Source organism: Trachinotus anak, unplaced genomic scaffold, assembly GCF_046630095.1.
Source record: "Trachinotus anak isolate AG129_WGS33_773 ecotype Australia unplaced genomic scaffold, CSIRO_AGI_Tana_v1 ptg000028l, whole genome shotgun sequence".
In the NCBI taxonomy this organism is placed as follows: Eukaryota; Metazoa; Chordata; class Actinopteri; order Carangiformes; family Carangidae; genus Trachinotus; species Trachinotus anak.
The window spans coordinates 8,085,007-8,110,283 of NW_027273879.1; the positions used below are offsets into that span (position 1 = coordinate 8,085,007).

Sequence of the window (25,277 nt, forward strand, 5' to 3'; positions counted from 1 at the left end):
AGGGAGGGAGGGAGGGACGGACCCAAGACAGAAGAAAGCGGTAGCTGCCTCTGGGGGAAATTATTGTGGAGGGGCCACATAGCGGGAGGAAGCGAGCTAGGAGGCAGCAGATAGAAGCAGCAGCGGTGCTATGGCTCAGTCTGCTGCTAACGGTGTGGACCAGGACCTGGCCAGCAAGAGGCTGCACTCAAGGTAGGGACCCTTGGGGGATACATCGGCAAACAAGGGGAGAGATAGGGGAGGAGGGGGGGGGGGTCAGCCTCGTAGCATGGTTGTTAGGAAAAGAGAAAAAAGGGAGCGGCTGAAAGGAGAGAAAGGAGGGAGAATAACAGAGGCTGCCAGCTCAAAGGCTTTGCTTACTAAGGAGGAGCTAGGCGGGGGGGGGGGGGGGGGGGGGGGGACTTGACCAGCCAGCTTTCAGTGATTTAAAGCCCAAGACCCAGCCACAGTTTCAGCCAGAGCCCGGTTCCAAGCCTCATTCCTGGCTCGGGTCATTGAGCTGTTGTGGCTGGAATGTGCAGACTGAGAGGAGCCTCAAAAGATGTGGACGTTGGAGGAATATAACACACACACACAGAGAGAGAGAGAGAGGGGGGGGGGGGGGGGGTCTGTCTGCAGGTTGGACACATTTGACAGTACCCATGGCTCTGGGTTAAACGTGCAGCGATCACACCATATGTGCAGGGTGATGTCAGGAGTTCACATGGATTAAACTCTGCTCTGGTTCTGTGGGTCAAAAAAATGTTGCCAGCTTTGTCCCGTGTTTGCATACTGGGTGTAAAAGTGTGAACCAGCTCACCTCTTATTTGCAAATCTATATTTTCATCTGTATTTTTCTTCTATTTGCATGTTATAAAACTTGAACTACTAACTGTCGCTCAATGCCAACTGAGTACGATTGTGAGATACATTATGGTTATTCAGTTTTATTCATACGAAACATAGACAATTGATAGAAATTAGTGCAATATAATAATCCTTTTCATTACTAGGGCTGCTATTATGTCATTACTGACCCATCGCTTAATCAACTATCAAAAAAGTCGTCTTTTAATTTTCTGTTGATTGGCTAATTGATTGATCGACTAATCATTTAAGCCCTACTTAACCAGTGTACACTTACTTTCACCTGTTTGTTCTGGTGTCGTGCCATATCTTAGACGCAGCTGATCAGATTTCAGTAAAACCTGTCAGAACAAAGTGTCACTGCTTTGTATTTTGACAATGTGGAAGTTACTAGTCTCTTATAACGCTGACTTGGTGAGGGGCCTCGACATTTTTGTCATCAGTCAAGTAGAATAAATCAGATAAAAGGCTGACGGATTATGCAGAAACTTCGGGAAATCATGTAACTACTAACTGCAAGGTGACATTTTGAAAAGCAAGTCAGCGGCAAGATTTAGTATAGGTTAACAGCTAAGTAAGTTAACGGCTTGCTGTTTCATTTGTTTGGGACATATACTAGATATATTCTTAACACCTTTCCTCATCTGAAGCCCAGTGTCTGTGACACAGAGCAGGCTGCTGGGAAAGTTAATAACTGTTGAGTTGTGAAGTGACATTCAAAAGCCCTGCAAGGTTGTCCTGTCCCTGACAAACACACACATATGCACATGTGCACACATACGCACACACACATGCACACGCACAAAGATAAATTCACAAGAGGGAGTCGCAGTGCTGGTTATGATCATATGGCTAGATCTGCCCTCTGTGATTGCTTGCCCTCTATTTTACAAACAGATTAAGTCAATACATGACCTTTCTACAATGAGGGTTGTGGATATATTATCTGTGGGGTCTGTGTCAACAAACGATTCCTGTAAAATCCCTGGCATTCATTCTATTTATTGGTTATTGCCAAAGTGAAAACAGCGTCAGGCTGTGGTTAGAAGCCACTCTGAAGAAATAATTTTAAAACTTTTGTGTCTACTTACATTAGATCACGTAACTGGTTCCATTAGAGTAGATGGTACATAATCTTAGTACTGACTGACAATAGCAAAACAGTTGAATCACAGTATTTACACATTCAATGTCATCCAGTCCTCAATCAGCTAGAGAATTAGCTACAGAGCATTACCATCAGTAAAAAGTAGACATCTTTAGATATCACCTCATTTTGAAAGGATAAGTACCTGACAATGGAAATGGGTATGTCATTAGATCCATGTCGTGCTCTTCCCAGAGACTGTATCATGGATCATAGAAATTAATTCTTATGATTAGAATATTTCTAAGCCAAATTTCAGTTTAAATAAACATATTTTAAAGCCAATTGCTGCAATGAACATCTAGTGTGTCTAGCCTCTTTAAATCTTGCAGTCCAAATCTAAATCTTAAGTTACAAGCTCTAGAAATATTACAATCACGAAAATATCAAGTAATATTCTTCCTTACACCTCGATCTCAGTGCAGGATTTGACACACATGATCACATCATCACGTCATGTCCCATTTAGAGCAATATGCATCAGTGGCACGCCCCCTGAATGGCAACAAGTCATACCTTACAGACAGGCCTTCTTTGTTGGTATCGCTGAGTCGATGTCTTTCACCGCAAGGCTGCATTGTGGGGTTCCGCAGGGTTCGGTACCTGGCCCGATTCTGTTCACTGTTTGCATGCTGCCACTGGGACATCTCATAAGATCGCACAAACATCACTTTCCATTTTATGCAGATGGTACCCAGGTTTATCTCAGCTGTGACCCCAATCATTTCAATGCATTTTTTTACATATAGAATATCTTGAAGACATTCATAAATATAAGGCTCAAAATTGACTTCAGCTGAACTTGAAAAAGACTGTGCCACTGACTCCTCCAACACTCAAATCATAAACACAACCATTCATACTCCCATTTTATTACCCCACAGTGCAGAAACATCAGTGTTTTAATTGACTGTAACAGCCATATCAAATCTGTCATACAGTCATGCTTTTTTCAACTGAGGAAAGTTCTAGCTAAATTAATTATTTATCTAACAAATTATTTAATTAAAATTAATTAAAATGATAAACTTAATCAATTATCTACCAAAAAATTATTAATTTCTTTTATAATTGATTGCAGAATTAATTACATATCTGCCAAAAACCTTGAAACAGTAATTCATTAATTATGGATAATTAATTAATCCAAAATCTAGCTGCCAGGTACCGAAAAGAAAACAAGAAGTCACAGAGGAGATTCATTTTTCAAATGCACTTTTGTAGTTTAGCCTTCCTGCGATCCTCTGTCTTACTGTCCCACATCATTTCTTTTATTGATTTTGTTTTTTTATAGTTGTTTTATATTATTATTGTTTATTGTTTAATTGATGGAGCTATTGTTCTTATTGTTTTAATGATAAACACTGTCATGATTGGTTCATGTTTGTTGTCTCTACTCTGTAAAGTGCCTTGCAAACCTTGTTTTTGAAATGTGCTATATTAAAAACATTTTATTATTATTATTATTATTAATTTTATAGTTTATTATGATTCATTTTGTTTTTTATTTTCTGTCATTATTTCCTAGGACCTTATTAGATGGTACTGCCCCATTAATATCGTTACTGACAGCAGGGTTAAGAGCTAAGGGAAACACAATCATGGAGAACAAAAGTTTTTCAGGAGAATTAGAGGAAAGAAGAAAGAAGGAGACAGCTCAGCTCTAACTGAAAGAGACGTGCACTGCAAGAGGAAAAAACATTCCTAGAGAGTTTCTCTTTGGTTTCCCTGACAACTAGCCATGGCACTCTGTAATTATGGCTGGATTACCACTCTGAGCGCACAGTATCTTAACTAAGCCAAGGTTTATGGGAATAGTAGTGCTGAACCCAAAGTATGGAATAAGGATAAATGAATAAAGGAAGAACTTCAAGTAAAAAATGTAAAAGAAAATTTTGATTATTTTTAATTAGAAAGAAAAAAAATCATTAAAATCCATCAGGTATTGGGTCGGATCTCATATTCAGGCTGTGGTTTCATATCTGAACATTACTTAAAATCAAAAACTGAACTATTTTATAATAGTTTATATGCCTTTATGGATTGCATACTCCAATAACTATATCTGACAGTAATCTGGAGTGTTTTTGCACTTTATAAGGTAGTTGCAGTAAATGTAAAGTATCAAGTACAGCTTGAAACACAAACCATAGGCTAATATTGATTTGGGTTTGTGCCATTCTGCTCATGGGTATGTTATGGTCAAGACACAGTTTTGATAAAGGTTTGTTAAATGAATCTGGAGCAGCAACAAGTTTGTTTTAGACTGCTTGGCAGAGTCAAAGATTGAATATTAGTTAAGGCTGTTTCGCAGTCATGGTAGAAAGTGTGGACCGAGTGGAGTTTAACTGGATATTAATTCATAAAAACATATATGAAGATGTGGCAGGCAGGTAGAAGGTTTCCAAGTCACTCTTTTTAAGGTAGTGACTTTGGATCATATGGAATGGGATGCCTGTCTAACCTACAGTATGTGAAAAGAGGTAATGTAACATTTATGGACAGGAAGTCATGAGTGTAAGGTTTCTGACATTGCAAGGTCCTAACCACAGTGGATGTAGTATTGTTACTGTGCCGTGTTTGGCTAAGCAGCTCTCAAAGTGCATCAAAGTCATATGTTACATCGAAGCTAGCTGATATAGTACCACCCTTTTTGTGATATTTTCAACACTGGATTTCCTTTTTTCACCACTAAATCTTAAACATGACGTTGGGGGGGGGGGGGGGGGGGGTTTGTGTTCATATGCTCAATTAAAAGGATATCTTCTACTGGTCTATTCCTTAAACGTTTAGCTTCCCAAACCTAACCCCAAAGTTTGTCATGAACTTGATCTTCACCAACTTTTCATGCATTGTGAGTCACGATTTGACAAAGACCATTATGCTTTTTCCACTGAAAGGACAAACCTGAGAAATGGCACAGTTCAGCTTACACATGCACAAACCTCACTTTGACCTCTTTAACTTCCTCCCTGAAACCTGTCCAGTATGTTACATGTAGTCTGTGCTGCCATGGTAACGGCACTGGGAGACTGTCTCTGTTAGACCACAGGCAGGCTATTATGGGATGAGTGTCTCCCAAACAGACCAATTAGAGTGGTAATCAGAGGAGAGAAAGGCAGACTGCACAGATCCATTCTCCCACCAACCACAAAGATGGCACGGATGAAAGTCACTTTGTGAAGATCATCTCATGGTGACTAAACCAATTTTTGCCTTTGATTTATTGTTTCTTTGCTTTGCTTTTTTTTTCCTTTCATGTCCATAAATGCCTTCTTTTCAGTCTTGTATCCCCCTGTCTGCCAGTTAACCCTCGGACTAGCCCTCTTGTAGTACTTTTCGTTTTCTGACTTTGATCAAGATAAGTGATGATATGCTAGCCTCTAACTTTACAACTGCTCAGCTTAAGTTTTTTTAACCATGCTGTCAGGCCTTCTTAAGGCTACGCCCATTTTCCACAAACTATTTTACAGTTCTTTGCTGGTTTACGGAGGCCCCATCACCATCTGCAGCTGGACTCGCTGTCCTTATGTCCTCCTCCTCATCTTCTGTCCTTCCTCTGTAACAACAACTCTGTATCTACTGTACCTGCCTCGACTCTACTCCCTATCACTGTCATGCTTCCACAGCCGACTGGGTAAATGTGAAGTTTCTAGCCTACCCCCCCTTCTTCCTTTTGTATACTACCTCCATGCTGTGTTCCCTCTTGTCATTCCTGCAGAGGGATTACAGAGCTTGAGAGTTCCCCCCATTTAAAAACCTCAACTGTTGCAAAAGTAGTTGCTGCTATTGAATCCATTTGTTTAACGCCAAGGAGATGACTTTGAACATTTCCACTGACGGTTATCTACAGTGGTAACCAGTTCTGTCCACTTTCCAGAGTGATGACTTTCCTCTCTTATTGCCAGCCCTTCTAAAAGATGTTTGGAGTACTTTTTGCCCCAGGGTTTAGATATGTTGCTCCAACAACAGCATTTATTTGTTATGAGCGAGGAAGCAACCGTGGTCATTTCATTTCACCTCTTAGTGCCAGTGAAAACTGAGAGAGTGATAGTGTAGGGTGATATTACAATATATACTGTAAGATGATATAACTTTGTCTAGCATCAGAGATTTTGCTACTGTTGATGCCTCTATTCCTTTAATATGTCATGCTAATTTTAATAATGTATTTATTGTTTGTGAGTTACAATGTGTCTTAACCATCCTGTGAAGCCCAAGGCAAATTTCCATTATTATATTGATACTTGTCATATAAAATTCCATATATGGGGACAAAGGATTTTTTTCCATATCGCCCACCCACCCCTAGAGAGTGTTAGAAGCAACAAAGGAAAGAAATGACTTGGTGGCGAACACTCCCATGGCGACTTACACACAAGGTCAAACGATTTTCTTGTCAGATCAAAGAGGATATGGTTCTGTCTGGCTATCATCTCAGCCTGTGGTATCAGTTTGTGGTTTTGAAATGGGTCATTTTCACAGAAGACCAGAGAGAAAGGCACATGTATAAATAATAAAGTTAATGATAGGCTGAATTCCATTTAGCTGCTTTAGTTGCAGGGTCCTGGTAGTGTTCTTGCTGACACTGTCACACTTTCATGACTTACTGGGACACTTGAATAGAAAAGAGCTGTTGGTAATTCCACAGTTACTCCTGTGTCAAGCTTGTCAGTACATTTAGAAGTTGTGGGTCCACCCAGCTAAAATCAAGTTTATTAATTCAGTAACACATTGACTCAATGAACAATCTGAATGCAAGATGTTCTAAATTAAAATATCCAATGGAATTTGGAAGTGAAAAACTATCCTCGGTAATTGCTTTAAATATTATGTAATTTGGTAATTTAGCTGAGTGTTACATTATGTGTAGTTGTTAAATTATGTGTTGTGTGAACTTTAGAATCCAAATACTTTTTTACAAAGGAAAACAGTCAAATAACATAAACATAAATGAAGAGTTCTCATCTATAAACTTGTTTGATTTTAGTGAAAATAATTGAAAATGTATGTGCAAGTGCAGTCTCGTCATTTATGGCCTCACCTCCTCCTCACTCAGTCTTATGGCTGGTGACCTAATAATGTTTCTGCTGTTGTCAGCAGATAGGTGGATTAGTCTGGGCCACTCACTGAGCTGTGTTGGTCTCTACCAAGGAGGCGCAGGTTACTGGATTAGCCATTCTCTCTCTCTCTTTCTCTCTCTCTCTCAGCCTTCCCCTCTGTCTCCCATTGGGGCATTGGTCAAGCTTAGAGGTATTGCACCCGCTTTGTCGTCACCGACTGTCCCCCCGCTGTCACCCAGAATGTTCCCTACATTATACCTTTCCTCTTTTAAGGCCTGGCTCATAATGACAAACCACAACAATGGATGTCGCTGTCACAGTTGAGGACAGATTGAAGAGGATCAAAAGAGGGGACACATTTCCGTTGGGGATAGTAAGAACGGAATGACATAACAGCAGCTGACATCTCAACCTCTTGATTACATCTACTTTGGATGAGTGAAACATGCTCTCTGTAGATTTTTAATCAGCGTGTTTTCGCTTAGAAATACATTTGTAGCTGGACCTGCTCTTTCGTGGAATTTTCAGCAATTCCCTCCTGACTGTCTCGGCTGCGGGAGTAGAGAGTCCGCCATTCAGTTTTTGGAACGTTCTCGTGGACTTGAAAAGCAGATGTGATTCTTGGCCGGTCGCGGACTGTGTGTGGAACTTCCAGCTGGAATGTGTCCAGGTTTGCAGCAACGTTGCTGACATTGTGGATTCTTTTGGAGTTATTCGGTGGACAATATGGACTTCATATCGGTAGATGGAAATTCAGCCTGAATGAGTTATATCCCCTGACATCACTAAAAGTCTCAGCATCATGTTATCCGTGATACCTGACTGAACTACAATCTCAACTTGCTCAGTTGTTGACATTGCTAGCCGTCGTCAGCCCTTACCCTCATGGCTGCTGAGCCTTGCCCTCTGACTGGGGCAGAGAGGGCTATGTGCAGACTAGTCCACCATGGCCCCCGACCTCAGGCTATGCTAAGGCCATTACACTTGGAACTACAGGTGTATGTGGACAAAACACGAACCAAGCAAAAACACAGGTACTGCTAGAACACTGAAAAGAACCAATTCTGTGTTCGTTTTGTTGCTTGGTTTTGCAAACCAAGTGACCATGGTAAACCACACTAATTCTAGATCAGGAATTTAAGCAGGGGATCATGTTGGGAATGTAAATTACTGCTAATTACCAGTTATGATGAATCCTATTGCAAAATACCAACCATTGTAGTTAAAGTCGAGATATTGGCAAGCAGCAGGACACAGATACATTTGCATAAACATTGTCACCTGACTATAAAAGGGCAACAAAATACAACCACTACCATGGTATGCATCTCTTTGCTATACGTTTGTGGTGGTGCCTTTTGTAAAACTGATTAGATTCCAGGATAATCCTTACTTAACTCTACATTTTAGTACCTTATCTGGAATTTGGAGCTGCAACCAGATTGGCTAGTCTTTAGTTGATCCCGGATTATACAATGAATCTCGGGTGTATACTTTCTGGATACAATTCACTGATGAGGCCTTGTTGTACTTGTTGTGACTGCACTCAGTGTGAGCCAAATTAAATTTATTAAGGACCTAAATAGTCGTACACTCTGACTCTCATCACACATTTCTCATTACCACAGACACACGCAGAGATACATCAGTATTTTGATCAGTGGTTAATTTGTCTCTTGAAAAGTCCTCTTGAATAATAGATGGTCACACTATTCACAATCAGTACATCTGTGCCTTCTCATCATAAGACAGTTTATTGAAAATAAATCCAATCAACTGCCTTTAAAATTTGAAAAATGTCTTAAACATAAGGAACTTGTCAACAGACACAAAGTTAATATCTCTTTTACATTCCCTGAGCCAGCGTCCTTGATCCAGCAGTTGCCATGGTGACAAAGGCATGGTAGAAGTGGTGGGAAGGCTCCTCTTCACTGAGTATTTTGATACTAGTTATATTCCTGAATTGTGTGGCTTCTGTTATATCAGTTTAGTAATGTAGGTGAGCAGAGACACACATGGATCAACAGGTGTTGTCACAGTACAGAACTGACAGCATAGACTATGAAGAGTGTTGGCACAGTAATATTTTTTAATAGAGACCATTATTATACATAAAATGTGAACCCTACTTTTAGTCTGTGGAGTGGGGAAGCAGCTTTATTAGGTGCAAGATGCAAGAAAACTGTACGTCTTAATGATTCCAGGTCTAAAAAACAGGCAGATATGAACACCTTTTCTAGGAGCTCATCTTGGAGCTGAGACTCAGTTTCTAAGGCAACAATCCACAGATATGGCTATAGACCTTGTTGTCATGGTAATACTAGCCAATTTGTCCCTCACCGTGAGAGGAAGTTGCACTGCCACTGTAGTAAGTGACCATATTACTGTACGCTGTTCTTCCTCTGACAGTAAAATACATTAAGATGTTTTTCTGTGTTTTTCTGTACGTGTGTGTAAACCTGTGTGTGTGCAACATTAAGGATGGAAGCCTCTTGCTTGGAGTTGGCGTTGGAAGGAGAGCGGCTGTGCAAGGCTGGAGACTTTAAAGGAGGGACAGCGTTTTTTGAGGCAGCCGTACAGGTCGGCACAGAAGACCTGAAGACCCTCAGTGCCATCTACAGCCAGCTGGGCAACGCGTACTTCTACCTCAAGGAGTATGGCAAAGCCCTGGAATACCACAAACATGACCTTACTTTAGCCAGGTGAGCTCTGCACCTTTTACTAATCTGTTATTTGTTTTCAACACAGTTCCCAGCAGTGGGGAAAAAAGCGTGATTGCAATGCAATTCAGAAGAAATTCTCTTAGTTGTGATCTGATTATAATTTAATAATTCTGTCCAGTAAATAAAGTTACATGTATATTTATTTATAAGAGTTGAAGCTCTCCTCAGTGCTGAGCTCTTTACCAGTATGCAAGAATCATCTGCTAGTAATTCTTCTATTTGATGTACAGACAGTCTCAGAGTGAAGGGTCCAGGTTACTGTCTGCAGCAGATTTTATTTACTTAATCAGATGCATAAAGGAAATCAGGGATTTTTATTGTGTTGACATTTAATGAAAATTCCCCAAAAAAAGTGAGGGGACTTTCATATAGTAACAGTCTATAGCTACCAGCTGGATATTTAGCTTGTATGAGTAATCCGCTCCCCTGCAGTGAGTGCAGCTGGTATTTCAGCAGGGAAGTGATTAAAGACCCTGGGGAGATTTACCTTGTTACATTACAGCATCACCAGGCCCACCGGGACCTAGTCCGAGAAAGTAAGCAGCCAATTAAAAATACACTGTGCACCATCTCCCAAATGAATCTTGTCAATGTAATGGCTATTGTTTGACTAAATGAACGTTAATATAGAAAAACTGTAGGCTTTGCTCTTGCGAATTGACTCTCTCTTTGCTTTCTCAGAACAATAGGAGACAGAATTGGAGAAGGAAAAGCCAGTGGAAACCTTGGCAACACGTTGAAAGTGTTGGGGCGCTTTGATGAGGCTGTTGTGTGCTGTCAAAGACATCTGGATATCTCTCAAGAGCAAGGTGACAAGGTAACATGCATGTGTTTGTTCAATGGCATCTCCATTGGAAAAAAACAACTGTTTGTACTAATAAGTGTAAATGCTTGCATTTTTTACTGACACTCATCTCTTTATTTTGTGCCTGCAGGTTGGAGAGGCCAGAGCACTTTATAACATAGGGAATGTGTTTCATGCGAAGGGCAAACAGCAGTTATGGGGCTGCACCCAGGAACCAGGGGACCTGCCTCCTGACGTCAGAGAGACACTGCAAAGGGCCACTGGCTTTTACGAGTATGTTTAGTTGGCTGTAAAGAACACACAAACGCAGCAGATGGATGTTTACGGCAGAAAATTTGAATTACAGTAACAGCCAAGAGAGTTTTGCTGCATTTTCTTGTGTCAAAATTTAATTTAATGCAAAAAAAAAAAAAAAACGACTCTGCAAAATGAATACTCGTAGAACATTTTAATTATACACAAAAATACTGTATCAGTTCAATTAGCACGAGTTTCTATTTTTATCACAAGTTTGACTCAACCTGTAGTTGTTATTACACCTTCAGCCCTTCCTGAATACATCTGTGTCTGCCGGGCACATCTGGATTTGTGTTTTTCCGTTATTTTTACCTGCAGGTTTTTACTGATGTTTTGGTCCCAGCTCTTGGCTGCACCTCTCTTTCACAGTTTCACAACCCTTTTTAAGAAACATGTGTTTGACAACAATGTGTTTGACCAAAACGAACCGCCTGAGATCTTGCACACTCATACGCAGAAAAACATTTTTTTTAATTTGCCCATAATCATTGTTCATCTTTACTCTCTCAATCTTCTCCTGCCCTGATGCTTAAACACAGCTCTGCAGCATATTGCCATTGTCACACTTTACAGCTGGGATGCTGTGAGAATTGATGATGAGTTTTCAAAAGAACGTCACTTTACAATGCTGCTGAACATTTCAGTTTATTCTCATCAGACCACAGAATAATTGATGCTGTACTCTCAGTGTTTCATATGGCCTCTGGTAAACCTCAGGCTCATATTTGCTGTGGGCCAAAGAGGTTCTCTCAGGCTAATTTGGCTCAGGGCCCAGTTTTGTGAAATACTGAATGGATCGCTATTCTTTTGACAAGATCTTTTGCAGCCACAGAACTCTGCAGTCTTGTCAGATTTGTCCTTGGGTTACTCAGTGTCGTTGGAGAACAGCCTTTTGTAAAGAAAAAGAAATATAATACATTTAACCATGAGATCAACATACATTTGTTGTACAGAACTTCATAGTAGAGCTTCTGCTGTGACCTGCAAGCTTATCTAGAGGTACTTTAAACATTTCTCTCTAAATCATGATCGGTTCAGTTGAATTGGTCACATGTAGACTCTAAATGACATTTAAGAGAAACTAACTAACTGCACTTAGTGTCAATTTGGAGTGCCTTTGCAAAGGAAGGATGAACTTACTGAGTAAATACATATTGAAAACCAACATATCAGGACTGATTGATGCATTGATTAAATTAAATGGATCACTGGATGGACAAGTACTATCGTTAAAAAATAAATAACATATGCACTAACAGTCTGCTTGAATGTCATTTACTAAATCTACTTTTCTCTGAAGGATGAACTTGTGTTTGGTCAAAGAACTTGGAGACCGAGCTGCACAGGGGAGAGCTTATGGGAACCTGGGCAACACCCACTACCTGCTGGGAAACTTTGTGGAAGCAATCAAGTTCCACCGTCAGGTGAGGAGACCAGCTTTATATTCGTGGTGCTGTAGAGCACACACATGAGCCGTCTTCCTTCTTGTGCCAGAGCGGATCAGTGACCTGGTATCAGCAGAATAGCAGTCGAACTTTGCCTGTGACACAAGGTCAACCACCTCACTGCTGGTCAGTGACGTTGGGGCTGATCATGATAATGTCTGCACCAGATTGTGCAGAAAACAGACTTGTTCAGAAAGGAATTACAAATCAAGGGAATCATCTAAACAAAAAATTAATGAAAATGTTTCATCTCACAGATTATTATTCATCATGTTTTTTTATGTGGTTGGTTTGTCTTGTCTACACCACCTGGCCAGGGATCTGAGTGTCCTGCCTGAAGCCACACTACCACTTCATAAATTTGCAACGCACCATCGTCATGCTATTCAGCCTCTGTTTTTATGCTTCTGTCACATGCAGCCCAGAGGCAAATACGAGGTTACCACAAAATTTGATTTAGTGATAAACACTTGTTCCCATTAAATAAGGAGTGGTTAAACCTAGTATAAAACCTAGTAATACTCATTAGTTACCTCCTCCAAGTGGGTTATTTTTTCACCCCTATGTACTTGGTTTTTTGGTTTGTCTGTTTATTTGTCAGAAGGATTGCACAAAAAGTGCTGAACTGATTTGCACCAAAATTGGTGGAAGGATGGGGCATAGGCCAGGGAAGAACATCATTTACTATGAATTTGAATGAATGAATTTGTATGAATTTTTCTCCGAAGTCTGGTGTATGTTGCTTGACACTGGCCTTGCCCTCGTAATTGATAATTTATTCATTCCATGCTTCATGTTGAACTTTAAGCTTGGAGGTGAGGTCAGACTACACTGCCCTTCATTGCAGTGGAGAAGCAGACTCAATGCTCAGAGTTGAGAAAAGCTCTTACCTAGTTTGCCTTGCACAGACTTCGATCTGGCTAAAATTTAACATGCAAAATAGCAAGACTCACCAATGCAGAGTCAGTTTGAGAGGGAAGGAGGAACTGACCTTTTATTCAGGAACTATTGGTTGCTGTAATTTCACTGAGTCCATTTTTGTATGATATTCTGATTAAATACAAAAACCTGCATAGCCGGCAGTGAGTGTTTTATAGTGTTTGATCAAAATTTGTGTCATTTTCTTGTGCAGTGCTAATGTAACACAGCTAGTGCTGCTACCCCTGCAAGCAAATTTCACCTCTGTGTGTTTTTAAGTGGATCAAGATCTCACACTGTGCCAACACTCAGTGTGCAGAGATTGATAGCCTCACATAGGAAAAAAAAAAGAAGGAAATTGGTTTCTTGGTGAATCAGTGGTAAGTGTGGCTTCAGGCTGGCTCTCCCCATGTTTCCTGTCACTCTCCATTGTACACCACTTTCCTCATGAGAGTAGCTGGTCTCTCCTCTTTTCCCCATCACAAATCTATCACTGTGCCACAGAGGGGAGCCCGCTGCTTACAAAGGGAGTCAGAGGAGCTGATTCGAAGCACCGCTGCTACTATAGCAGCACCTCTAGTCAGGAAATAATGTCCCCGACAGAGCTTGCAACTTGAACTTGTGTTACAGCCTCTGCTTTGAAAAGAGAATTTGATTGAACTTACCTGCTCAAAATGAGAAGCAGGATGAATAGATATTGTGCTATATTGGTTTGACTTGACCGTGCTGCTCTGTCATTCACAGCGATTATCCATTGCCAAAGAATTTGGGGACAAAGCAGCAGAACGGCGAGCCTACAGTAACCTTGGCAATGCCCTGATATTCCTGGGCCAGTTCAACACAGCCACGGAGTACTACAGGTGAGGAGAGGGGGCAGCCTGACATCTAGTGGATGGAAAATGAAATGAACCAATCTTTGCAAAAGGGAAAATGTGACTGAAGTACAAATTGAATATATGCATGACTTGAACTAGTTTTTTCCAGCCATTTTTTTTTCATAACAAGTGTCATTCATCCACCATGTCGCATACAATGAAACCTTCAACCTCCAACAAAATCTTTATATTTTATTCCTTTACTCCCCTTATTCATCCCTCTGTTTCTCCTAGGAAAACTTTGCAACTATCCAGGCAGCTGAGGGACCAGGTGATGGAGGCTCAGGCCTGTTACAGCCTGGGAAACACCTACACTCTTTTGCAGCAATATGAAAGAGCCATAGACTATCACCTGAAACACCTGTACATTGCCCAGGAGCTTACCGATAGGTAGAGTGAGAAATACACTCTATGCACACAAACATGCATGAGCAGAAGAACGTTTTTTTTCAAATTAGTGTGTATGTTTATGCCTCTGTAGGGTTGGTGAGGGCCGTGCTTGCTGGAGTCTGGGAAATGCATATGTGTCTTTAGGGAACCACAAACAAGCTCTGCACTACGCCCGAAAGCACCTGGACATCTCAAAGGAAGTGAGTCATTTTCATAAACTCAAAACCACCAGCCCTAAAGATAAGCCTTCTTACGTTTGACCTCATTCATTTGCCTCCTTGTTCCTGTCTCTTTGTGTCTTCCTCAGATTGGAGACAGAAACGGGGAACTGACAGCCAGAATGAATGTGGAGCAACTGATGGAGGCTCTGGGGGTCAATGAGAGCGACCTCTCGCCTTCCAGTTCAGAGTTTGAGATGCAAGGTTACACTTACACTTTCTACCTTTTGGATGGAATATGATTGTTTTGTAAGGGAGCTTTGGAGGCGCCAGCAGCCAAATTTTGTTGCCTTTGCACACAGCCAGGCTAGGTGTTTCCAGTCGTTATGCTAAGCTAACTGCCTGCTTGCTGTAGCTTTACATTTTAACAGACAGACATGAGAATTGCATCAATATCCTCATTTAACTCTTTTGAAGATAATGTTCCTAGAAAGTAGAACCTTTCCTTTAAACAGAAGTATACACATGCACACACAATTTCACAGAGTGGGAGATACTGATTTAAGAGCCTGTAATTTACTGTATGTTTGTCACAAACTCCCACTGACACTTGACATCACTCATTATTACTATGTCATTAAAACATGATACAGTTAATGTTCCCACTAATTATAGTTGTTCACATAATGAGATATGGAGAGAGGCAATGTCAGTTTAATTTACATATATTAATTTACACATGATATATTAGTCTAAGTGTAACAGAGTCAAGGTCTTTGTTTTTTTAGTAAAAACACAATTGTTGCCAAAAGTGCTTTTTATGTTGATTATCATTTAAAAACAATGTGACAGTTAGCTCTGACTGACATCTACTGGTGTGATGGTAATGATTTAGTTTGGACGTAACACTTGAAGCTGGTCACACTCTGTGTCAAAGGTCCACTGATTTTAAGGCTTACTTTGACTTCTGTAATCACACTCATGTTTGTGCCTCTGCTTATGATTTATTCAGCTGTAGATTTTGCATAATATAAAATGTTGTCATTCATATACAACCATAGATTTGGTCTAACAAACAAACAAACTAACAAACAAACAAAAGAATCACATGGTCGTACTCAGGAATGAAATAATGACTCAACCTCCTTTGTCCTCTCCAACAGTGCTTTTACATGGACTTATCTAACTTGATTTCTTACACGTAATGTGAGCAAGTTACTCCATTTCCTTAATCATGGCAAGGGAAAGGGTGCGGCAGATGAAAAAGCCCAACACTGTGTGTCAATTTGTGTGTGTGTGTGTGTTTGAGTGTGTATTTTAGTCAGGGACCTGTTTGTTTGCACTCTGTGGTTGGGGGAAGTTTTCTTGGAGCTGTACGTCCTGTCTTAAAGAAATGGCCATCATTCTCAAGGAAATTGCTCAAATAATATAGATATTTTCCCCAGCGGATTAGTAAATGGGAATCATTCATCACCTTACAACTACAGATAATAGACTTTTATTCTATTTAAAATTGTAGACTCTGCCCCTTTAACTCCTGCATTTGACAAAAATAGCAAGGCCTGAAAGAGCTCTGAATACTGTATGTGTACACAAGGTGGGAATGTTAAATGCAAAACTAACTTTAGGTGAGACAGACATAACAAATAAAGTGTTTGTGTTATGTCTGAACTGAAAATGTGACCGAGAGCAAGGGGTGTGTATATTTTCGGGGTAAGATGAAGATCCTCGTTTTACCTCCAGCCTCAGGAAGACGGTTTGTTTCTAAAACACAGTCTGTTTTCAACATTGTCCTCAGGTAATAAAGTTGATAGTTATAGATCCCCCTGAAATGATCCACCAAGTCACATAAGAGTTAGAGAAGATTACAAAAGTCTATTGAATGAGGCGTTGAGGAGCTGTATGAACTCTTCCTGCTCAGTCAGCATGGCTTTTGTGTGATGTTTGCTTTCATGAACCCTTCTCCAGGCAGAAACTCACACCCATGTCCTACATTTCCCTCTCTGGTGCAGAGCTGGCAAACAGACTCTTATTCAGATTGTTTGCCCAGTTGTCTGCCTAAACCTCACTGCCACAGCGAACATCATGAGACCACTGCTGACATTACAGGCTGCTGCTGCAAAAAGACAAACAAGAAGCACCTTAAAGCTCCTGAAATGATTTTAGAGTAAACTGCATGAGGGATTCTAAAGTTGTGAGATATTTTAATGTTACGTTTATTTATTTATATCTATTTTTATTGTATTTTATTTTTTTGATAGGAGCGAGACCCAAATTCACCAAGAGAAACAGCATGGACAGTGTAGAGCTGTGGAAGTACTCTTCAGACAAGGTGATTTCTCACTCTCGCGTCTCGGTACAAGACTCCAGAGAGACAAGTGCCTGTAAATGTGATCCCCACACTTCTCCCCCGACAGTTATCGATCCCTCGCTAACAATATGTTCTTTCACTGCAGAATGGTGAGAACCAAGAATTGGAAAGTATACCCAGGAGATCCAAGAGTCAGCTGTCGCAGCCCGGGAAAAGGAAAGGGTATCCCGACAGTCAGTCATCAGATGAAAGGCCGTGGTTGGACTCTCCTGTAGACGCTGACGACATCACTGTGCAAGTCCCGCCTCCAGTGCCAGTGAGTGGCTTTATCTTTACTGCCTTTTTATTTTTTAACTTTTACTCCCATTGAATGAGCCAATGTGTTACTCATGTGGAGCCAGGCACAGTTATGTCAGGACATAGCCAGGCTAGCTGTTCCCCCCCTTGTTTCTAGTCTGTATGCTAAGATAAGCTAAGCTAATCAGCTCCTCACATTAGCTTCGTATTTGCCACACAGACAAGACAGTGGTATCAATCTCCTTCTCCAGCTCTTAGCAAGACAGCGAGTAAGCAGTTGACACAGTGTCCAGTTAGCAGTAAATCAATTATCAACACATTTTAGATTCGCTTCTCACAGCTTTAGCTGATAAGAATAAAACTTATTTGTTTTTCTTCTGCCAATAGAAAAAAAACTGCTCAGGCTGTAAATTAAATTTCATGCCAAAATGTGTAATAATAACAGTCTCTTGTTCATATTCAGCTTAAATCTAAGACGTACCAGCTTTTTCATTCAATCACTGGGCACTACCTGAAGGTTTTTTTTTGCTTCTACTGTTCTTCCTCTCCTGTCCAACATGTCCTCAGAGCTTCTGCTTTAAAGAGAAGATGAGAGAAATTAGAGAGAGATTAAATTGGGAACATTGCTTTTAATTTCCCACAAGGTTCTAGGTATGATGTAAGATGTCAGCTACAGTGAAAAGGTATCTTCTCATTATAACAGTGGTCCATTTGCTGTGAACTAGATTCCTGATGAAGATTTCACAGCTGTTGTATCCCTAAACTTCAGCGTCCCCAGGGCACCTAATCACACCCTGATACAGTGACAATGCTAATTGTTGTAATCAGGAGGCTGACATCCTAGGAAAGAGGGACAAATTACCAGGCTCCATGATGATAGTTCATCACAAGGGACTGGAAATAGCACCCAAAACTAAATGTTGGTAATCCTGCTGACTTTGAAGTGTACCCATTTTTCAAATCTGTCAATCTTTTTAAGCCAGTTGTGTGTCTGTGAACTTGCTCTTTCCTAAAGCTATAAATCAAAGGGAAAAATCCACCTTGTGAAGTCATTAGGATGTCTCCTTAAGGGCAGTTAAAAAATATTTAGAGCTCCGTGGAACCATCAGTTGTGATGACGTTTGATTATCATAATAAAGTTCACATTCTAGCATTGTTTCTTGTGAACCAAATTTATTGCTCAAAAAAATGTTTAATTCTATAGATTTAAGTGGATGGATGTGTGTCCATGAATATTGACTGAACTGTTCTGGGGCTGGAATAACATATGGTGTAGTTGTCAGAACAGCTTCAACTCAAGGACCACTTACTCGCTTTTTGAGAAACCTTTGACTGTTTCACACAGTCTTGATGAGTATATGGAGTTAGCCCTGTTATTTATGTCGGAAACAGCAGTTGATAAAACATTCTCAACCCAAGGCCTACTTAGTTGCTTGTTCTAGAGCTTTCACTCATAATACATGGTCTTCATCAGCAGAATAAACTCGAAACAGTTCAAACATTTGATTCTTGATGTAAGACAAGGGTAGACAAATCATTTTGTGAGGTGAAATGACAACTTTGGCTAGTGGATTTTACCAGCTGTAGCTTGCTAGCTGATGAAGCTAACATTAGCCCAGTGAATAGGATGAAAATTGTATGTCTGGCTAATTCTTCTTTTTTACAACTTCTAGCTGACAGTACATGATGTAATGCTAAGTGTCTGAGGCTAAAGCTGCTTAGCCTGTTCCAGCTAAAAAGTTGGTCTCCTCACCAGATGGTGATCCATGTTGAAGACATGTAAATAAAGGAACAGCATCGTTCTTGTATTGCGGTGTAGAGCTGGTTAGTCCTAGAATTTGAAGTTTAAAAGGGAAAAAGCTATTTGGTGAATTGCTGTTTGGGGTAGGGGCTGAGCAAATAGTAAGTTGATAATTAAGTCTGGATTTTAATTTAGAATTTCATTAAAATTTTCCCTCCTGTAAATTTTCCTCCATTCTCCACCTGTAATTATTATCTGAGAGGTTAAAAAGCATCCCCTCCATTCACACACACAAACACACACACACGCACACGCACACGCACACACACACACACACACACACACACACACTCACACACTCACACATGAATGATTTAATTTCTCTCACTGTCTTTCTCCCTCTTTTCTTTCTCTCATCGTCGTCACGTGTCCCTCTCTCACTCGCTCTGTCCCTCTGGCCTACTTGATTCATTGGACAATACAGAGAGGGAAGTGAGGAGATCCACACAGAGACCAGGGGGCCAAGGTCACAGGACAGAAACTGCTATAAGTCAGAGTGGGTTAGTGTGCAAACAGCAAGTAAACAACAACCACAGACAGGCCTTATTAATGGGAATGTTGGTAATGAATGGTATTATGTAGCTCTGTGAGATTTGAGTGCCGGCTTTGGTATTGTGGTCATCTTCGGGTAGTTGATCTCTGCTGGCATGCAATTTACTCATAACCGTACCCATCCTTACATCCCCTTCCTCTCCATCTCCCATTTGCCCCTCTTTTGGCCCGCTTCCCCCAGCCCCCAGCTCTCCCTCTCTCCTGATAATGTGACCTTGATCACAGAACCACTACCCTCCCCAAAGGGTCAACCCCCCCCCTCTTTCCCATAATGAGTTGTTTTCCCACAGTGAGTGAACGGGACAAAAATGGCCTGCAGGAGAGCCGCAGAGAGGGAGCGAGAGAGGGGGAGAGAGGGAGGGAGAGAGAGAGGGAGTGGATGGTGGAAATTGAAAGAGGGCTGAAACAGAGGGATAGATGAGGAGAGGAAATTGGAGGGAGGGAGTTGAGTACAGCAGGAGAGCAGAGAGAGAGAGAGAGAGAGAGAGAGAGAGAGAGAGAGAGAGAGAGAGAGAGAGAGTGAGTGATGTAAAGTGGTGGGTTAAAGTAGGGGAGGAGGTGTGAGCGAGGCATGTGGACAAAGCGGGGGGGAGAGAGAGCTCAGAGAGAAATGAGAGAGAGTAGGATAGATAGAGGACAAAGAAGAAGTGCAGCTGGTAAGATGTTTCATTTATGTTTTACAGCTTAAATAACAACATGGTGCAAAAGATACCAGAGGTTGCTGACTTTCTTTACCGTTTTCCGAGTTCTGACTCATAGAAATGTGCATTTGCAGTTTGTGTGTTCGTATTGTATCTATAGATATTTTACTCTGTTCTATCAACAGTAAAACTTCCATGTGTGTGTTGAACCATTGATGATGATTAGTACAGAAGTTGCTGTAGAAAACAGAAGATTCCTAGAATAGAGCTCCTTGAAATCAGGTGTCTGCTGACACTGACCTACTTCACGTCTTGCTGTAGGCAAAGCCAAAGTCATTTTAACTTTATCCACTAGTTGGTGTCAGAGGTGTCATATCTTCTACTGTTTTGCTTGTACAATTTTAAATAAGTTTTAAAAGTGAATATTGACAGTCACATTGTTATTGGGAGTAGTTTGTGAGGGCGGGGTAGGAAGTCAAAAAGCTTCTATAATGAGGACACGATCGACGTTTCGATCTTTGTTGCTTCTGTTGACCTCGGCTCCCCTTGACCTGCTTTCAGAGTTTTTGTTAATGTTCAGGCAAAACTAATCATTTTTTCAATGTAGCAAAGTATATTTTTCACTAAAGTGTGAGATGTCTTGTGGAATATGAGGAGTCCTAATTTATCTTCATTTCAGTGAACTAAAGTTTAGCTGAAGTTTAGTTACATGTTTACTAAACTGCAGCAGTGTATTTTTAATATTTTACTGTTCACTATCCTGTGATGCTGTAGTGTAATTGTTTTTGTTTTTGATTAATTTTGATAGAAACTAATTCTGTCAAAATTAGTAATTCCTGAATGTTTTTTAATAATGTTTTTTTTTTTTTAAATATATTTTTACAGTAACTTTTTAGTTACTTTTTAGGTAGTTTTATTTTGACCTGTTGAAAAATGTTTTATTGGTTAATTTTAAAAGCTCTTACCACAGCTTGTTATGGGCATTTTAACTCCTCTCTTTGCAACCGTTCATGTTCCAGATTTGAGGGGATTCCAGTGTTTACCCTGCAAGGTTATGCAGAGATCTGTGTAAACCTACTTCTTGGAACAGGCCCCAGGCATTTTCTAAGGAAAGCCCTTTTTGTAGGATAAGATGGAGGAAGTACAATTCGGCCTACTGTCGCATTTTTGTTTCAAGATACAGCTGAAAGCTTGTTTTTCTTATATTATGTTTTTGTCTTATCTGAGCTAAATTCCTCTGTTGAGTGAGCTCAGCAGCTTGGATTTGTATTTACAGTTTCATAACTCTGCAGCCTGATTACTAGAATTTTTCAACAGCGCTGGTCAAACAAAACTAATTCCACATCTGATTTTCTAGCTCTGTGTATTTGTAGCTAAAAAAAATTCATACATAAATTTTCCACTTCAGTTGCAAACCTTAAACACAATATCTGGGCAGTGACACTGTGTGAGAGAGCATGATTGAGCACAGTGTGAGAGAGCATCTTGGTGTTATCTCAAAACAAACAATGGACGGAGCACAGTCAGGGCTCATTTAAATTACTTTAAAATTACTTTAAAGTGTCATTTAAAGTGACAAACAAGTTACACATAGCTAAAATAAATTGAATCATATTTTGGTTCTAACTGATCAGTGTCTCAAAAGAAAATTGTGCCAGCTACACCTTTATCTGATTTACAGGTTACCACAATGTGAGCTATTTTACTTAAATGTAAATCTTTTTTTTTTTTTTTTGATGATGATAATGTCCCACCTTCAGTATCTAGGCCAAGGTAGTTTCACCAGGAAGGCCCTCCCTTGTGAGTTAATCAGATTATTTTTCACCTCCACAAATTGGCCATCTTGAAAATCCTCATTAGGCAACTCATAATGTCACTGAGTTTAATTATTCCACCAACAGATTATGTTTCCTGGACTGAGGTACAGGACCCAGTAAAAACGAGGTGGACTGTATTCTCTGTCATGAGCTTGTGCTGTGGAGCGCAACAAACCAAAGTATCATGTCTTAGCTTTTCGGAAATAGTGAAATAAAAGCCTGTAGGAGAAAATGCATTAACAAGTGGAGCATGGACCAGCTCGGAAGTGGGGCAGTATCTGTATCATTAGTAGGGAATATTTAGTCAACCAGAGATGCGAGGAAATCCAGTAAAAGTACATAGACAAAAAACCAGATCCAGATGGAAGAGAGACGGTCTTGGTTTATTTGTGCAGAACGAGAATGAAAGCGTTTTACTAACAAGTCCTTTTCGTTTCAGAAGCTGGGCCGTGACCCCTCCAATGAAGACTGCTTCTTTGACCTCCTCAGCAAGTTCCAGAGCAGCCGCATGGATGACCAGCGCTGCCATCTTGATGAGCCACAGAACGGAGACAATGGAGAAGGTGCTGCGAACTCCATGCCGTCCCTGAACGAGATGATAGGTCGGTTGACCTTTAGTACAGCTCTCTATAGCATAAGCTATTTCAAGAAATCCTTTTAAAAAAAACTGGTGAGATGTATAGAATTCAGTGGGAAAGCAATCCCTGCACAACCTGAGAGCATCAGACACCTTTGCACTCATTGGGCTCTTCTCTCCTTTCTTAGATCCTGCAATTACCACTTCCCCCCAGACTGAGGAGCTGTTTGATTTGATTGCGAGCTCTCAGAGCCGCCGTCTCGATGACCAGCGGGTTAATGTTGGCAACCTTCCTGGTCTGAGGATTACCCATAATAACCTGGGACACCTGGTGGGTGAGGGAGATCATCAAGAACCCAGTGATGATTTCTTCAACATGCTTATCAAGTGCCAGGTAAGGCCACAACTCTCATATGATGAGAACTCAAGAATTGAATCCTCTTATATTCTTAATCATTAGTCTCATACACTTTTGAGAAAGATTATTTTTTCTTTATCAAATGTCAGGCGTTGAGTCAGTGGTGTCATGTACATGTCACATTTGCCTCCACTCTCTAAATGTATTCATCTTTGCGACTTCAGTCCTCCAGGATTGATGATCAGCGGTGTTCCCCGCCAGAGGCCGGCCCCCACGCCCCCACAGTGCCTGATGAAGACTTCTTCAGTCTAATCCAGAGGGTGCAGGCCAAGCGTATGGATGAGCAGCGCGTCCAGCTGCCCTCAGAGGACCAGGATAACCCTGAGTCCCCTGATCCTGAGCCACCTGGTGGATTTTCCAGCTAGGACTTGGTGAATAATACTGCACGACTTCATGTCAAAGAAAATAAAAGCAGAAGGAATGAAAGAAGGATGAGCCAACATTAAAAAAAAAAAAAAAAAACAGCACTCAAGGCTGAACTAATGTGATATTTAATAATAATAAAATCCTTCATTCCATGTGCAATAGGTGGTGCCCTGTCAAATGTTGCTCAACGTATTATGTTCTAAATGTCTGTAAACGTAACGGGAAAACAAACAGAATTTAAGCTTGGTGGTGTGGGGAAGGAGACATACTGTAAGGGATGAAATATGTACTCAAGCTAATGCCTTAATCAGCAATTTTTAAGACTTAAGATTGTATTCCCTGGTGTCAGACGTGGTTTTTCAGATGCACATGATGGGCATACAGTATAATGTAAACAATTAATGTGGAGATGTACCATGTGAGTCATGGTAAATACAAAGATTTTATGAACAGAATTGTATTGAAAATACAAGAGAAATGAAAGATTTGCACTGAAATCTTAACCTGTAATCTGAAATCATTTTCAACAAAATATGTTCAATTATACCCGGATCAGTGCTGCTTTTATCATTCAGTTTTTGTGGTTCAAAACCGCTCATAGAAAACTGGTGTTATTTGTGCAGTAACAGTATTAGGAAGAGCCTTTCAGTGTTCAACAAACTGCTCTGGTCAGTTTAAACGTTCCACTGATTGCTAACCACGCATTTAAATTGACTGAAATATGATTTTCCAACCTAAATGTTATTTATGTGCATTTTTGCATTTATAAAACGTGTGGGTCTCTTCACACAGTACGCAGTTACAGAGATTACTGCGCAAATGATATGAAGTAGCTGCTTATTCTATAGATTCAAGATTAGAGTTGTGTGATAATTCAAGCTCCAGTTAATGTTTCTGCTTGGCTTTTAAAGTGATGCTATCTGCTGCCCATATTGTTCTGAACATATGATAACGGACTACTACTTACTGCCATTATTATTAATTAACATAGAAATAGAAGCAGATGGATAAGTCCGATGCTTCATATGTCAAAGAGTCTAATACCGTGAACAATATTGAGTTCTAAGTTGTGGTGCTGGTATAGTGCCGCCCTGTGGTCAAAGTCTTGTATTACATCTGTGAAATCGAGAGTGCAGTCAGTTCTTCAATATCTGTAAGACCACGTTGTAATTATGATATCCTGCTCTAAGTGTGATAATTACCGAAACTTTCCTCTGGTTTCAGCAACAAAGTTTTGCTAACATGCACCATAACTTTTGCAAAAGCACAGTCGAGACGAAGTGGAGCCTACTGTGCATTTCTATCCATTTTGTTGCTATAAGTGAAAGAGATAAAAATGGCAGAAAGGAAATTTCAGTTGGTTCACTTTGAAACTTTCTGCTGCACAGAACATTTGATCTTTACCTATGGGCTTTTTATTCAAAAGTAGTGCTTACCTCATTTTTTTTGTACCTCAAACCTTATGAGAACCTTGGAGATACTGAATTCTTAACCAGGATGGATCATGTACCAAGTTCGTAGTGGTTGTGATTGATTCATCTCTCTTTGATAAACAACACATTGGGAGCGACATTAAATATTTTCTTTTCCTGTTTTTTGTGAAGTAACATTTTTAGAAAGTACCCGGTACGCTTCTATTTGTCTCTGCCATAATTTGTACATATAAATATATTTTGTATTTATGTTCCGTTTGAGGACATGAATATGTCCCTTCATGCTTTTAATAAAATGTTTGAGATGTTTTGTTGGGCTCTGTGTTTGTTTCATTTTGGCCAAAAAAAAAAAGAAAAAAAGAATGTTGTTTTTGTAAAGTTAACACTCATGAATTCC

The 25,277-nt window shown here is 40.3% G+C and overlaps 1 protein-coding gene across 4 annotated transcripts; it reads left to right on the forward strand.

Moving 5' to 3' along the window:
- The first annotated feature begins 18 nt into the window (after positions 1-18).
- Positions 19-25,190, forward strand: gpsm1b (G protein signaling modulator 1b). Of its 4 annotated transcripts, none has more exons than XM_071466072.1 (14): positions 19-192; positions 9,537-9,758; positions 10,461-10,596; positions 10,715-10,857; positions 12,182-12,305; positions 13,989-14,104; positions 14,354-14,509; positions 14,601-14,709; positions 14,817-14,931; positions 16,929-16,999; positions 17,124-17,294; positions 22,526-22,688; positions 22,852-23,057; positions 23,246-25,190. In XM_071466072.1, exons 1-14 carry the CDS (start codon positions 131-133, stop codon positions 23,444-23,446), a joined length of 1,995 nt encoding a protein of 664 aa, XP_071322173.1. In that variant the 5' UTR covers positions 19-130; the 3' UTR covers positions 23,447-25,190. The 4 variants fall into 4 exon arrangements, with proteins under 4 accessions (XP_071322173.1, XP_071322172.1, XP_071322171.1 ...); XM_071466071.1 differs by lacking the exon at positions 19-192 and adding an exon at positions 6,873-8,090 and having other exon boundaries at positions 22,529-22,688; XM_071466070.1 differs by lacking the exon at positions 19-192 and adding an exon at positions 6,881-8,090.
- The last annotated feature ends 87 nt before the right edge of the window (positions 25,191-25,277 follow it).